This window comes from Panthera pardus, unplaced genomic scaffold, assembly GCF_024362965.1.
Source record: "Panthera pardus isolate Hobbes unplaced genomic scaffold, ASM2436296v1 HiC_scaffold_20, whole genome shotgun sequence".
Lineage (NCBI taxonomy): Eukaryota > Metazoa > Chordata > Mammalia > Carnivora > Felidae > Panthera > Panthera pardus.
In genome coordinates, this window is record NW_026526766.1 from 83291956 (window position 1) to 83308695 (window position 16740).

General features: G+C 38.5%; 1 protein-coding gene across 3 annotated transcripts in view; it reads right to left on the minus strand.

Annotated features, from left to right (window-relative positions):
- Positions 1–16740, minus strand: part of NR6A1 (nuclear receptor subfamily 6 group A member 1) — a 230481-nt gene that overhangs the window by 191587 nt on the left and 22154 nt on the right. For all 3 annotated transcript variants that reach the window (XM_019421169.2, XM_019421171.2, XM_019421168.2), the window contains exon 2: positions 3122–3163. In XM_019421169.2, coding sequence (XP_019276714.1) covers positions 3122–3163 — 42 coding nt within the window. The remainder of the gene's footprint in view (positions 1–3121; positions 3164–16740) is intronic.

Consider the following 16740-nt stretch of genomic DNA (forward strand, 5'->3'; position numbering starts at 1 on the left):
TTTTCAATTTTGGAAACTGAAGTAAAATATTGAGTATTTTCAACTTTGGTCAATAATTATTTGTAGGCTTATTTTACAAGAAAAGAAATGGATTTAACTATTTAGAGGCCAAAAACACAGGAAGGACTTTGCTGAAATAGATAAGAAGGAACAAAAGTTTGACTGAGGAGGAAGAACAGCTGTTGCTAATCCAACTATTTACCCTTTGACCCTCTATCTGGCCAATAACTGAACAGTATCAATTGTTTTCCTGTATTATGTGCTGTTTACAATCCCTGAGAAGCATGAAAGGAATTAATAATTTAGCCTAGAAAGCTGACAGCCTTTATTGGGGAGCCCCTTGTCTGTGGGACAGAAATCAGAGCAAGTAGCTGTCCTAAAGTCATAGGTCCCTTTACTGTTCCTGTTTTATAGCCTAATTGGCCCCCAAACATAAATCAATTATTTCTCCTGTTTTAAGCAACAATGACTTCTATTCTCTAACTTCCCTTGTATCAAGTCAGTCCTTGTTCTCTTGAGTTTTACAACTACACGGTAAACACGATAGTTGAGGAAAAAACTCGGGGAGCAGGGCAGACTGGGGTTATTTGGAAACAGAAGCACAGAAAGGTTATGCTGTTTTGAACTTTTCTTGACCTTTGACTGCCCTTGTCCCTAGCTTATGCTAATGGGCAGGGTACAGAGATGCTTCTTGTAGAAATGAACTTAGCCTGAACCTGTGCCATAACATTGGACTCCAACAAGCCCAGGAATCATAAGAAGGCAGCCAGAGTGAGTGTGAACAGCTGCCCATATTCTAAGCCTGGCTACCCATCTGCTTTATCACAGAAAAAGTTATAAAAAAAAAAGCCATTTGAATTGGACAAAATCAGTTTTTCCTCATCTATTTCCAACACATCCCACCTGTTGTCCCAAACTTGCTGTCTACAGCTACTGTCAACCACAATGGGATATCAGCAACAATGGCATTTCCTGTTCCAAAAAACAGCTAGTATGAGCAGGCTTTCCCTATCAGGAATTTGAAGGGTAGAGGAGACATTGGGGCCTCTCAATTCTAAAGAGGCATCACAGAGAAATCCCTATTGTCCTCAATCTAATGTGCAAAAGTCATGAGGCATTAACATAGGAGATGTTATTCCTTCCCAGTCAGAAGGCATGGAGTTTGCAATTTCAATATTCATAACCAACGTAAGACAACACACACAGTCCATATGGTTTCCTATCACTTGGTAGGACTAGGCATGCTCATTTGAACTCCAAAGGGCTTAGAGATGATAAATTTTTACTTTTGCTATTTGTTATTATACTATTATGTAATATTATGTTATAAAAGAGAGAGGAATAACAGAGAGACAGAGAGAGGAATAAAATACTACTAACTTCACAAAGATAATTTGCGGATTATTGAGAATACTGACCACATAAGAACAATTTTTTTAAAGCGATTTTTTTAGGTAACTCCTATTCTGCACTGATATATAAAATTATGATTCAGTATCTGTTCATTCTCATGGAATGCAGAGGTGTGTAAATCACCCTATCTGGCTAGAGATTCTATGCAGAAATGTTAAATGATTTAGGATTACTTGGCCCAAAAAGAAAATTCAATAATAATCTTAATGAGGACCTTTTCTGGAAGATGGGCATGAGGTATTTTCAACTGCTATTAAGTACAGGAAAGGAGAAGTTTGGGTATTATGTGCTAAATAGAGGTTTAAAAAAATGCTTTTTCAAATAATTCCAGACAAGTAAATACTTTCCAATAGACTGTTAATAGATGAGGACAGGATCTAGACTTATCTGTTTGTATACCCCTGGAGCCTAGAACTGAGCTTGAAGCAGAGACAGCAGGCAATGTTTAACACAATTCTCAATTATCTAGCACATTTTATGTGCAGTTCTGTCTGAAAGATTTCAGGGCATCTCAATGTCCTTCCTAATGTTCAAAAATCCAAGAAAGGACCATGACTCAAGAATTTATATTTTCCTCCTCCTGAGTGAGGGCTACTCATAAGAGAAGGGCAAAGAGAAAATATTATGTTCACTCATAGATACTGGAATGTCAGGGCAAACAGCCTATACTACCTACAAAGCTGACTAAACTTTACGATTTCTAGAAAGACAATTCTATTTTCCTGGTGTTTGATTAGCATTGCGGGATTTATTTTGTCTTGCAATTACTAAGTATGAGTAAAACAGACATGAATTTTTATACTGTTAAAATGTATGGGAAAAATATAGGAAAAGGTCCACACCCTCAGAGAGCAGATATTAGCTAGGATGGTGAGAAGGTAAACTTTACCACTTACCTCAACAGCAGATTGGTGACAAAAAGCCAGTCTCGTGACCCTAAAAAGTACTCGAACTAGAAAAATAACTCTAGATAATCTCATGAATTCTCAAATCTGAATTATCATTTGACCTTTTGGCATTATAGAAGAATAAGGTCTTTACACCTGGATATTCCCATGTCCTATTTCTAATAGCTATAACCATATCCCAGAGTGGTGTATGCCACATTTTGAAAGCACTGGAAACACAGATGATTATCTATGATTAAGACAGAGTCCTGAAAAACATCATTTAATTAGAACTTGAAATGGTCACCCTCTTAATGTTAACTTTAATGTAGATAAAGGTGCTTTAGAAACTAAACTGTGGTACAAAGGTTATTGATTATAAATACCTAAACCAAGAAAAATCCCTCTTTTAAACCTCCTGCCACCCGTGTCATTTCAGAAGAAAAAAGAATTATGTCAAAGCTAGTCAGTACTTTAGAAAAGTGGTTATGGATATATGGTTGCATGTGTGCATAAATGAAAGCACAATTTTTGTTGTTGGTTTCATGGGAGGGTGGAAAACAAGGAAAGGAGATTAATATTAAATAGAAATTTTTAGCAAACCAACTTTCTATTAAATGATTACATTTCTAGCCAATGAATAATATGAGAGGAAAACGAAAGCATAACTAGAAAAGATGCCCTCCTCATAATTATAAATCAAAGTGAAAGAAAATCTGAATCAATAAGGCCACCAATGACACCCTTAAGTTATACATTTAAAAGTACACATACACACATCCATTTCTTACCCACAAACACTGGGAACATTCAGAACTTACTAGTGCCCGGGTCAAGCTCTGGCAATTCATCCTGACAAAAACCTAAAGAGAGAACAATAGAGAAAAAAGATTATGATTCACGAATTACTCTAAGAAGACTCAAAAATTCAGACTCAGAAGTCAAATTTGGTTTTGAATCCTACCTCTATTACATTTAGTTACTGTATATCCATCCCTCCCTGAGGCTCCATTTCATCATCATTATATTAAAAAAATGGAGAGAATAACAGCACTTACCACAAGGTACTGATGAGGAACGAGTAAGCATGCCAACGTTAGTTGGAATAAAAATTCACAGAAAGATTACAATTCATTAAGTATCAGTCATGCTCTACTTAATGTTATCAATTATTTTCCAAAAGAAAGCAAAATATACAAAATATGAGCTTATGACAAATATCAAATGGTAATTTCGCTTAAAATTTTCACAAATGATGAAAATTTACCTACACACACAAATAGAAGCAATTTTACATTAATAAGTATGCAGTTCAGGTCAGAATAAAGAACTCTAAAAGCACATTTCAGGCCCAAAATGTCTGAGCTACATTTGTCTGACTGGTGTGTAGCTAACACACTGAAGAGAAAAATCAGGCATAGTGAATAGCAAACACACTTTAGGTGTGCTATACGTAGCCGATGCAAGTTTTTTTCCCTGGAACAACTGCTTACTTTCTCCAGTTTGTTTTCTACTCATCCTTAGTTTAAATGCCTCCTCAGAAAAGAGGTGCTTGGGTGGCTCAGTCAGTTGAGCATCTGACTTCGGCTCAGGTCATGATCTCATAGTTCATGAGTTCAAGCCCTGCCTGCATCAGGCTCTGTGCTGATGGTGAGGAGCCTGCCTAGGATTCTCTCTCCCTCTCTCTCCACTCCTCCCCCACTCGCATGTGCATATAATTATAATATTTATATATAATTATATATAATATAATTATAATTAATTTATTATTAATAAATAAAATAAGATTATCTCCTCAGAAAAGCTTCTCTTGCCTCCTGTACCCTTGTCTCACACACGAGGTCAAAGCACCCTATTATTGGGGCGCCTGGGTGGCGTAGTCGGTTAAGCGTCCGACTTCAGCCAGGTCACGATCTCGCAGTCCGTGAGTTCGAGCCCCGCGTCGGGCTCTGGGCTGATGGCTCGGAGCCTGGAGCCTGTTTCGGATTCTGTGTCTCCCTCTCTCTCTGCCCCTCCCCCGTTCATGCTCTGTCTCTCTCTGTCCCAAAAATAAATAAAAAACGTTGGAAAAAAAAAAAAAAAAAGCACCCTATTATAATTATCTATAACACTTTGTGCATTCATTAAGACATTACTTGTATCAAGAAATTACGTGTTCAATGTTTGATTTCACCATGAGACGTGTTTGTTCTATAGGAGAAGGGACCTGGCCTGTCTTGTTCACAACTGTAGCTGAATTACTTCACAAGCCTAGCACAAAGCTGTTCAGTAAGTATCAACTATAGTATCTCTATGGTTAATTTAAAAATAATGAAGCAAAACAAACAAACAAAAAACACATTTTTTTTTTTTTTAAAGGGGGTCCCTGGGTGGCTCCATTGGTTCAGCATCTGACTTTGGCTCAGGTCATGATCTCACAGTTCATGGGTTCAAACCCCACGTCAAGCTCTCTGCCAAACAGCTCAAAGCGTGGAGCCTGCTTTGGGTTCTGTGTCTCCCTCTCTCGCTCTGCCCCACCCCACCTCGCGCTCTGTCTCTGTCTCTCTCAAAAATAAACGTTAAAAAACTTTTTTTTTTTTTTTTAAATAACAGAGCAATGGGGCACCTGGGTGGCTCAGCAGGTTAAGCATTCGACTCTTGATCTCAGCTTAGGTCATGGTATCATGGTTCATGAGATCAAGCCCTGCAACGTTGGGCTCGTGCTCACAGGTCGAAGTCTGCTTGGGATTCTCTCTCTCCTGTTCTCTCTTTCCCTCCCCCTACTTGTGCACACGCGAATGCTCGCTCTCTCTCTCAAAAAACAAATAAACATTCAAAGAGGAATAAATAAAAAAATACCTGCCTCCTCCACGACATAATGAACTCTTCAAGGTTAGGAACCATGCTATAACCATCTGTAGAGCTGCTTCTATGCCCAGAACAGTTGCCAATACATTATGGATGGTGCTCAAATGCAGGATGAACTAAACGGAAAACACATCCCTACCTCTGGATCACAGTCACAGAATTAGAAAATCTAAGCCTAGAATGAAGTGTGGAAGGTCTGAATATGGAAATCTGATCTGAACAGCAGAGATTGGAAGTTGCTGAAAGTGGCTAAGATGACTGAGAAGGTTCACCTCAAAGCAACTTCAAAGCCTTTCTATATACATAAAGGCGATGGGAATCAGAAAAGCTGTCAAGAGATGCAAGGTAATAAGCAAATAACTCATCTTTACACACGAGTTAAATATACAACATCCTGCCAGAAGTGAAACTGAGAATAAGCATTCACTTAATATAAGCTGACTCGAAAACAGGACAAAAGCATGGGAAGGCAGGGTTAGAAGTTAGATCTCTCCTAAATTCTTTTGGTTTAGTGATAATGACTTCAGGCAAGACACTCCTTATTCTGGACCTCAGATTCTGAACCTTAGAGAACTATACTAAAAGTCTCAAGAAAGGATAAAACTTAATACATTTTCTGAAAGCAAACGTTATTCTGAAATCAAAGTGACTAGATCAAACACAAAGAGGGTGACTAAAAAAAAAAAACAAACAAACAAAGAAAATACTAAGAAAAATCATTAGGGGCACCCAGATGGCTCAGTCAGTTAAGCATGTGACTTTGCTCAGGTCATGATCTTGCAGTTCGTGGGTTCAAATCCTGCATCAGGCTTTGTGCTAACACCTCGGAGCCTGAAGCTTGCTTTGGATTCTGTGTCTCCCTCTCTCTCTCTGCCCCTTCCCCACTTGCACTCTGTCTCTCTCTCTCTGTCTCTGTCTCTCTCTCTCTCTCAAAAATAAACATTAAAAAAAATAATTAAAGCAGACATCTATTGCTTTTATCTGCCTAGCAACCACTCCCCTCTTCTGTTAATGGCATCCTAATTTTTCTTTGAAGACTTACCCTTTCACACTCTCAGTCTATATAATCCAAGTAGGATTAATCCTAACCTCCTATAAATTGGAATTAACAATAGTACCTACCTTATAAATCTGTTAAAAGGGATAAATGCAATAGTCCTTGTAAAGGCTTTGCATGGTACTTGACAAAGTCAGAGCTCAACCTATGTGAGCTACTACTAAATAATCCCTAGGGCCCATCCAATTCAGTGCTGTCAGTGGTAGCAAAAAGTAGTTTACAGCAGAACTATTGACCCATTCATGACTTCACCCTCAAAGACCTGGGATGGAACCCTAATGTCACTTCAGTTACTTGCTGTGATTCTTGAACCTTTTAATATTTTGAGCCTATAAAGTGCTTGATGCAGTGATTCCAGATACATGCTACCTCCCAAGGATAGAAGGACTCTTTATATTTGTCCTAAAACAAATTCCTCCAATGGTCACAAGAATTATGGATTTCAGTAACTATACCTACATTCTTTCCATCCAGCCCTGAGGCCATTGGCTAATAATGCTGTCTTTGGTTTTAAAGACCACCACTAATGCAGAAGGCCTTAGGAGATAGGTAAAACAATGTTAATCCTATCTCCTGAGAACAAGTCAATGGAATGGCTAGATCTGGCTACCATTCCCAGAGTCTTGCCCAGATTCTCAGCAACCAGATCTAGCTAGCAAAATGATTCTTAGCTAGAAGAATTCAAACCACTGCTAGAAGTAACCCCGATATGTGTTCAAGTCATTCAACACAATGGCAAATGATAGGAGTTTTTCAGTAAAAAACAGACTCCTAAGTCACATAAATACACCAACATACCCCCAAAACCATCTGCCTCACAGAATAGAACACATTAAACAAATAAGGAAATGTTCTGAGAAATCTAAGGTCTTTGGTTACTGACTCAAATTGTTTTAAAAAGGGACAGACAATCCAAGGTCACTGGAATGATCCTAAATAAATAAATAAGGACAAAAAAATATAGATTAGTTCCTCAGAGCATATATATACCAAGTCAGTGTTCTCACAAGCAATCTGAAATTTAGTGCAAAGCTTATACTGACTTACCATGGTTTAATTTAGAAAACAGATGCACAGTGAAATGGGCACGGGTCTGAGTTAAGAGTTAGATTCAAATCCCACATTCGCCGCTATTTTTGTTTACTTAATTACCGTAGGCCTATTTCCCGAAAGGGGTATAAAAATAATCATCTTGTTCAAATGTCACAAGATTTACATAAATTTCCTACTTTGTGGCAAGTGATCATCAATAAGTGGCTCTAAGTCTAATGATTTTCTTTAATACAAAAGAAGATCCAGTTGATAAGCTTTTCTCCAATAGGCATTTGGGGAAAAGAAAAAGATCAGTGACTCCTCAGTCTATGGTTAGAGAGACAAATTAAAACGTTACTGATATTTTTCCTTAGTTACCATTTTGACTCTAAAATCATGCATTTACCATAACAGAATCCTAAATAAAAGTATCCCTTTTTACCCAAATGTAAACAAACAAAAGCTACGGGTAATGCCAGTAAATTAATTCAAGCCTGAAAACAGTAGTTAATTGTAATCATAATATGTCTTTTACAAAATCAAGTTAAATATTACTCTAGGAATATTTTTATTTAACTTATGAAGGCAGCATGGTGCAAGAGACCTGGATATTGGTCAGGACCATTCACCTGGTCTATTTTGAAGTCTCAGCAGTGCACAGGCAAAATTAAGGCAAGGCTCTTAACAGGTAAAATTCTATAATTCTAATGAAACACCGTATCTATCCCCAAAACAGAAAAAATGTAGATCCTTAATGATCTGCCTACCACTTCAACTTTATTTCTTGCTTCTCACCCCATCCCACCCAACAGTATACACTCCATCCACACAGTACTACATTGTAGCTCCCTAAATTCAACATGCTCTTTAGTTTCTCGGCCTGAGCCCTCTCTTACCATTCTGATGTCAAGGCTCAGGTCAGGTCTCTAATCCTTTCCCCTCCTCCCAGACATACTCAAGTCCAGGTTAGGCCCTACAGACACAATGACTGAACCTATAAGCTTTTCCCAGACCTCTGAAGAAGAGAAAGGGGAAAACTGGCTTCAAAATCCAAGAAACAAACAAACCAGACCTGAAAATACTGAATTAAATATTAAATAAGAGATCTGATGTATTTTTTACCCAGTCAACTACAATTCAAGTTCTACACATTGTTTTAAAAGTCAGATATGAAATGAAACGGGGCTCCCAGAAGGAAGTCAGGGGTCTAAATGGGCTTTGAAATTGCTCTAATTTCAACCAGGAAACTAAAAGCACAAGGAATTTTTAAAAAAATTAAAAAAAAAAAAAAAAAGAAGAACTTTTTGGGAGTAACCAACATAAACATGGCAAACCATCCACAGTTTCTTAAATTCTAGGAACTCTTCCCATTCTTTCAAGGTTCTTGCCCAACTCCATCTTCTAGGCTCCTTTTGGTACAATGAACAGATTGGACAGAGGTTGAGAAAAATGCGGGTTTTTTTTTTTTTTTTTTTTGGTGGGTGGGGGGGTGGGTGTAAACAAACATTAGCTGGTCGGACCATGGCCTGCCCTACAACCAGATTTGCAACCTGTAAACTAACCCCAGAGCTAAACAGATACTGAAACACTTTTCTTTGGATTGGCTGAGCCTTAAATTCACATCTGCCTCTTTGCTCTCTATCCAGTGAGTGTGGTGCCACTTGGGCCATTAGCTTTTGTTTCTCACACGCAACCTGACAAACCATACTTCAGAAATAATAGAAAATGCTTTTGCATGCAGGGACAGAGCACTACAGGTCCACACAGCAAAAGATGGCTGGCAGAGCTTCAAGTGTTATTTCCCTTTCTCCACCTACAAATGTCAAGGTTACATTTTTAAAACTATAAAGAAAACAATGCCTTTTTCCTAATGTAATTTTAATGTGAAATCTTAAGGGCAAAAAAACAGTAGGGGGAAGGGAAGCCAAAGATTCTCAATTATATAACCTATTGTACCCACATATTTGCTCAGCTTAAATATTGCTTCCAAGAAGTATCTACATTTCTATGGAAACATTAATAACTTCCATCTAATCAACCTGCATCACCTTTCATACAGTTTTTCAGGCTTCTAGCTTTGTAATTACAGCCTTGAAACCAGGCTGAAGGCAGAAAAGCTAGCCCAATATGATGACATTTCAATTTTACAACATTTAAAAAAAATAACAACAGTACACACAGGTTCAAGGCTGTGGCTCCAGAATCAGAAGGTGAAAACAGTTTAGAAGGCCGTTCAGTCTGAGGAGTTAGAGGTCACTAGTGTTTCTATGGAAATATAGTACAGGCATTTCTCAGAAAACTGCATGTACTGATGAGCCTCTGACATTTTTCATTTACAATTTCTGGTTCTCTAAAGTAACAAAAAGGATTACTGATAATTGTTCATTCAGCCTAGAGGTTAAAGAAATTTCAAAATGTGTACATATAAGAAAATATGTAAAATAATCTGTCAGTTGCCATTTAATGAATCTTTACTATATGCCAGGCAACGGCTTCGTGTTTTGCATGAATTTGTACTGAAAGTAGCTACTATTTTATCTCCATCTTTTTTTTCAATGTTTATTTTATATTTTGAGAGAGAGAGAGAGACAGAGTGCAAGCGGGAGAGGGCAGAGAGAGAGGGAGACATAGAATCTGAAGCAGGCTCCAGGCTGTCCGCACAGAGCCTGATGTAGGGCTCAAACCCACGAACAGTGAGATCATGATCTGAGTCCAAGTCTGACGCTTAACTGACTGATCCACCCAAGTGCCCCTTATCTCCATCTTATAGATTTAAAGAGATTATGGAACTCTGTTACTTTTTTTTTTTTTTAATATATGAAGTTTATTGTCAAATTGGTTTCCATATAACACCCAGTGCTCATCCCAAAAGGTGCCCTCCTCAATACCCATCACCCACCCTCCCCTCCCTCCCACCCCCCATCAACCCTCAGTTTGTTCTCAGTTTTTAACAGTCTCTTATGCTTTGGCTCTCTCCCACTCTAACCTCTTTTTTTTTTTTTCCTTCCCCTCCCCCATGGGTTTCTGTTAAGTTTCTCAGGATCCACGTAAGAGTGAAACCATATGGTATCTGTCTTTCTCTGTATGTCTTATTTCACTTAGCATCACACTCTCCAGTTCCATCCACGTTGCTACAAAAGGCCATATTTCATTCTTTCTCATTGCCACGTAGTATTCCATTGTGTATATAAACCACAATTTCTTTATCCATTCATCAGTTGATGGACATTTAGGCTCTTTCCATAATTTGGCTATTGTTGAGAGTGCTGCTATAAACATTGGGGTACAAGTGCCCCTATGCATCAGTACTCCTGTATCCCTTGGATAAATTCCTAGCAGTGCTATTGCTGGATCATAGGGTAGGTCTATTTTTAATTTTCTGAGGAACCTCCACACTGCTTTCCAGAGCGGCTGCACCAATTTGCATTCCCACCAACAGTGCAAGAGGGTTCCCGTTTCTCCACATCCTCTCCAGCATCTACAGTCTCCTGATTTGTTCATTTTGGCCACTCTGACTGGCGTGAGGTGATAACTGAGTGTGGTTTTGATTTGTATTTCCCTGATAAGGAGCGACGTTGAGCATCTTTTCATGTGCCTGTTGGCCATCCGGATGTCTTCTTTAGAGAAGTGTCTATTCATGTTTTCTGCCCATTTCTTCACTGGGTTATTTGTTTTTCGGGTGTGGAGTTTGGTGAGCTCTTTATAGATTTTGGATACTAGCCGGAACTCTGTTACTTTTTATGGAAGGAGTGACAAAAGATAAACAAAACAACTTGTATTCAGAGCAGTCTGGCTAATAAAATCCTACCTTTGCACAGTATGTGCTTTGCAACAGCCAGATAGAAGGGAATTTGCCATTATTTCAAAGAATAAACCCTGACATTCCCACAACAGCAGGGACCCAGAGTCCAAGAAGAAACCCACATCTTAGATGGGTCCACTTAGAAAGTTCCTCTTGAAGAATTCAAGATATCCATGTCAGAAGCAGCTAGAGTAACTTCACCAACCAAGTCAAAACCAAAATATAAAACTTTAAATGAATGAATAATTAGGCAAGAATTAGATCCTTTTGAAATATTTTTAGTTAAGTCCCAGCAACAGTAGGGAGAGTGGCGGAGATTTCTTTGTTCATTGTCATTTCAAAGACTAATTGAAGAAAAGTCTTACAAAGGAGTTTGTTTGAACATGGTCAGAAAGCTTTTGAGATCATCTTAAAAAGTACCCCATACCATCCTCAACAGATGGTTTGACGGAACAGAAGTCAGCTCTGTTCGAGAAATCCATTAGTGAGAAGCATCAAGAGATGCCCCACAAGCAAAAGAATGTACCTTTTCCTTATTCTCCTTGAAAACACCATATGAAAATAGAACAGGGGCACCTGGATGGCTTGGTTAAGCTTCCAACTTTGGCTCAGATATATATATCTAGATATATATATACATAGATAGATAGATAGATCTAGATAGATAGATAGATAGATAGATCTAGATAGATAGATAGATAGATAGATAAATATAGATATGAAATAGGGGCACCTGGGTGGCTCAGTCAGTTAAGTGACTGACTTCGGCTTGGGTCATGATCTCAACGTTTCTTGAGTTCAAGCCCTGTGTTGGTTGGGCTCTCTGCTTTCAGCGCAGAGCCCACTTCAGATCCTCTGTTTCCCTCTTTCCCTGCTCTGCCCCTCCTCCGCTCACACGCATTCTCTCTCAAAAATAAACATCTTAAAAAAAATGTAAAATTATACTCCCAGGATGAGTTCAGCTATTCTGATTCATACATACATACATACATACATACATACATACATACATGAAAAAGCACATTTTAGTCTATTTTATCCCAGTGATTATCTCTAAGTATGGGAACTATGGCTGATTTTTTTCCCCTCCATTCTACTTTTCTGATTGAAAATAGTTCTTATAAACAAAAAATGTACATTAAAAAAAAATCCTAAGAACAAAATAATTTGACTAAATTCTCTAAAACTGACCACTTAAATTGAAGGAAAAAAACCTACCATTCTCTAAATGACTTTTAAATTACTTTTTATTAGAAACACAATTCTGGTTGGGCACCTGGGTGGCTCAGTTGGCTAATTGTCTGACTCTTGATTTCGGCTCTGGTCATGATCTAACTGTTTGTGAGTTCGAGCCCCACCTCGAACAGTGTGGAGCCTGCTTGGGATTCTCATTCTCTCCCTCTCTCTCTCTGTTCCTCCCCAGCTTGTGCACTCACGTGCTCTCTCTCTCTCTCTCTCTCTCTCTCTCTCTCTCTCAAAATAAATAAACTTAAAAAAAAAAAATAAAAGAAACACAATGCTGGGCACTGATCTTTCTGACATACTCGCCATTAATGCCTAAAGCTCAGAACCATCTCTCCTCTCCCAGCTTCAGAAATCCATTGTGTGACAACAAAAAGATAAAACATCTTTAACCTTTCACCCCAGGATCTTTCAAACCTGAAGCAAATCTAGTTAATCATATCGATGAAATAACCTGAAAAGAAAAATTTAAAACTATTCAAACTTTAAGTCAAGATAAAACAGCAACAACCAACATATGTTTATAGCACTACATAAATACAAAGGATACTTCAGTAATAGGATTAAAGGTAGAAAGTTCCTGCTGCTTCTTAGATGCTAAACTTTCCTACATCCTAAAATTAAATTCAACACTTACTTAGCAATCTCAATGTATAGGGGCACTGTGCTAGAGTATATGAGAGATACAAAGATGAATAAAGCTGGCTACCCCTAGATTCTTACATCTAAAAAGGAAAATAGATAACTGACTGTATACAAGGAATTATGAAGCAATGTCCTAATGGAGAAACTAGCAGCAGTGACCAAACACACTTATTTCTTCGTAGGGGGAAAACTGGAAAACACTCTGATGGCAAGTGGAACTTGCATCAGGCTAGTCAGGAAGGAAAGGGAGAATGTAAACACAGATCGTCAACAATATTCAGTAAGCCATGTATATCTTTTAGATGGCCTTACCCACTCTACTGGCAAATATTTCCCCCAGAGGTAGTCATATCCAAACAGATGAAGATTATATACGTCCTGTCTGACCTGTTCTTCCTTAAATGAAGTCAAGAGGACAAGAAGGGCTTATCTCAACACACAAGCTAACCTTTCATCCTGGGTTGGATGGTCTCATTCACACACATTTTCACCTATACTTCCCAAAAGATAACCCCCAAACTTTCTATTTCAGATGAGACTGTTCTCCTAAAACACAGACCCATCTAGCCTAATGCCTAATAGCAATATCTACCAGGATGCCCCATAGGCTCCAACAAATTCAACTTGTTGAATTGAACCTTTTCTCTTTGAAGCCTGCTTCTTCTGTGTTCCCATTCCTGTACCAAGTTCCAGATACCACCAACTCTCATCCCCGAAGCCAAAGATCCCCAAGGACTCCTCCATCCACTCTACCATCCTTCTCACTTCCACTTTACCATCCTTCTCCCTCCCATCCCCACCCCAATTAACCTAACAATCACCAAAGCATTTTCATTCTTACTCAAATCCTCAAAGACCTAGTTCAAGCTTTTCACCATGCCAGAATCTTAAACTATTGTAACTGTTTTCTCTGGTACCTTTTTCTCACTTCCTAGAACTTAGATGTCCTAATCCACTTGAAATTCCTCTGTTGGTTCCCTATTTTCAACTCCTTAGCATGACATTCACAGCCTTAAGTTACTGAAAAGTTACTTTTTGCAACCTTTATTTCCCTGATATCCTAAAGCTGAAAAAGGGTAAAAATACATAAATTCCTATTTCCAAACTCTCTTTATAAAGAGATTTTTAAAAATTGTCCATACCACTTTGATATTAAAGCAATTTCCTAATATTAAGACATCAATAAAGTGATACACAATGGAGGCAAGACACCTAACATCAACCCTGCTCTGGTATTACTTCCTCTGTACTCCACTTTCTCTGCAGTATGAGGAAGAGGGAGGTCTGACCAGTTATCTTTTCTCCTTTGCTTTAATATTTATTTTACTTTTGAGAGACAGACAGACAGACAGACAAAGCATGAGTGGGGGAGGGGCAGCAAGAGAGGGAGACAGAATCTGAAGCAGGCTCCAGGCTCTGAGCCGTCAGCACAGAGCCCAACATGGGGCTCGAACCCACAGACCATGAGATTATGACCTGAGCCGAAGTCAGACACGTAACCAACTGGGTCACCAGGCACTCCTGGCAATTTTCTTAATATTCCCATCAACTCTAAAATCTTGGTTTACAAAAGTTGGCAGTTTTATGTACTAGGGGGCACAAATCATATAATGTTGAATTTCAGGGGTTGCCAAGATTCTTAGATTTTTTTTTCTTACCTAGAAGGAACCTTATAGTTACCATCCCACCCTTGCCCCCATTTTACAGAAGGGAGCAGCTCTATAAAGGGAGTACCATCTGCAGCAGCTCTCTGTGATTTAAACACTAATCGGGGCACCTGGGTGGTTCAGTCGGTTAAGTGTCTGACTTTGGCTCAGGGCATGATCTCACAGTTCGTGAGTTCAAGCCCTGTGTCACATTCTGTGCTGACAGATCAGACTGGAGACTGCTTTCGGATTCTGTGTCTCCCTCTCTCTCTGCCCCTCCCTCACTCTCTCTCTCTCAAACATAAAGAAACATTAAAAAAATTTTTTTTAATAAACACTAATCATGGTCCTAAAGACTTTACAATTTTCTTTTTTTTTTAATATTTATTTATTTTCTGAGAGACAGAGCACCAGCGGGGGAGGAGCAGAGAGGAAGACATAGAATCTGAAGGAGGCTCTAGGCTCCAAGCTGTCAGCACAGAACCCAACATGGGGCTCGAACCCACGAACCGTGAGATCATGACCTGAGCCAAAGTCGGGCACTTAACTGAGCCACCAAGAGGCCCCAAGACTTTATAATTTTCGTAATCTAAAAATGGAAACAATAATAGTAGATACATATCATAAGGCTGTTGAGAAGATTAAATGAAATTTAAAATTTTTTAAAGCACTCAAGATACTATTTGGTGCATAGTAAATACTCAATAAGGAGTAGCCATCATCATCATAGTTGGTAAGTGAAGTCGTTCTGATCTTTGCTTTCCAAACCTCAAATACAAGTACACTTGGAAAACAGACTTCTTTATTAAAAAATGCAAACCACTCTGAAGCAGCTCTAAGGAAATTGTTCCATTCTATACATACATAGGGAATAGAGCCTTTTATTAAGTCATCACTCAGCACTATCACTGAGATACTGGCTTCTTGATGAAGCTACAGCATTCATGTGAAAACTGACCTGTAGGTCAACCATTCAGATCTCAGATCACCAGACGAATGAAAAAAATGACTGGGGCATGTTTAAGAGCCACAGATACTAGTCTACCCTGTTCCACTAAAATCACACTGCACTTGTATAATGCATGCACACTTATAGTTTTTGATACCTGTTATAAATTCTATCAGCTTAGAGGTAAAATTCCTCTTCTGGCATTATCATGCATTAGCATTAGCAGAAACATAACATTAAAGTAGCATTCTTACTTCCATTTATCTCACAACTAAGTGAAATACTGAGAACTTAAGGCTTCCAGAGTAAGAGCCCATTATTTGGTATACAGCTGTTCTGATCTAACATTAGCAATCCTCTCTCTGAATATGCCTCACATTCCTGAATAAGTCAAAATGACCACAATATTCAGAAGCAAGTACTGGCTAACCATGTCAAATGAGAAGAGCATATCTGTAAGGTCAACAAGGCAGAATGAAATACATGCTGACCTGGAAACTGAAGCTGTGTAGATACACTGGTTACTTACAGTCCCTATCACGTTAGACTTCATGTTTTTAGTTCACATTATTCACTTTTTTATCTTGTTTCAAATGGTATTTAAGTAGCCTAATGCTATTTTGCTTTACTTCCTAAAAGACATTAAGTATTAAAATGCCCTCCCATTACACAGAGATCTGCTTCTGTGTCACATGCCCAGGGCCAGCAATGCCTCCCCATTGGCAAGGATCTGCCCTAAACCCCACAACACCTTTCTTCAACACCACAGACTGACTTTGGATTTTGTTCTTTTCTTTGGAAACACATAAAGATACCTTTAAAAAAACAAAAAAAACAAAAACAAAAAAACATGACCAGTTAAGAAAAAAAAAAATTTTTTAAGCAAGTAATTTTCCAAGAGCAAGAGCATTCCTATCCCCATGCCTAAAAGTGAAGGACGCAGTACTCTGAATTTTGGTTTTAACTTTTGCATCCACCATTAAAGGAATGTCTTCTAAATATTAGACTCGTTAAGGTACAAATGACCCTTAGGATCCTCTTCTACCAGAAACTAGTGCTGAAATTCCAAGAGTATGTATGAGTTCTGGAATTAGACCTGGATTTGAATCCCATCTCTCATTGACAAGGCCAACTCACATTAACTGCTTTCAGTTCTCTCATCTGCAAAAATGACAATAATAATGTCATTTCCCTTGTAAGACTGCTGTACATAATTAGCA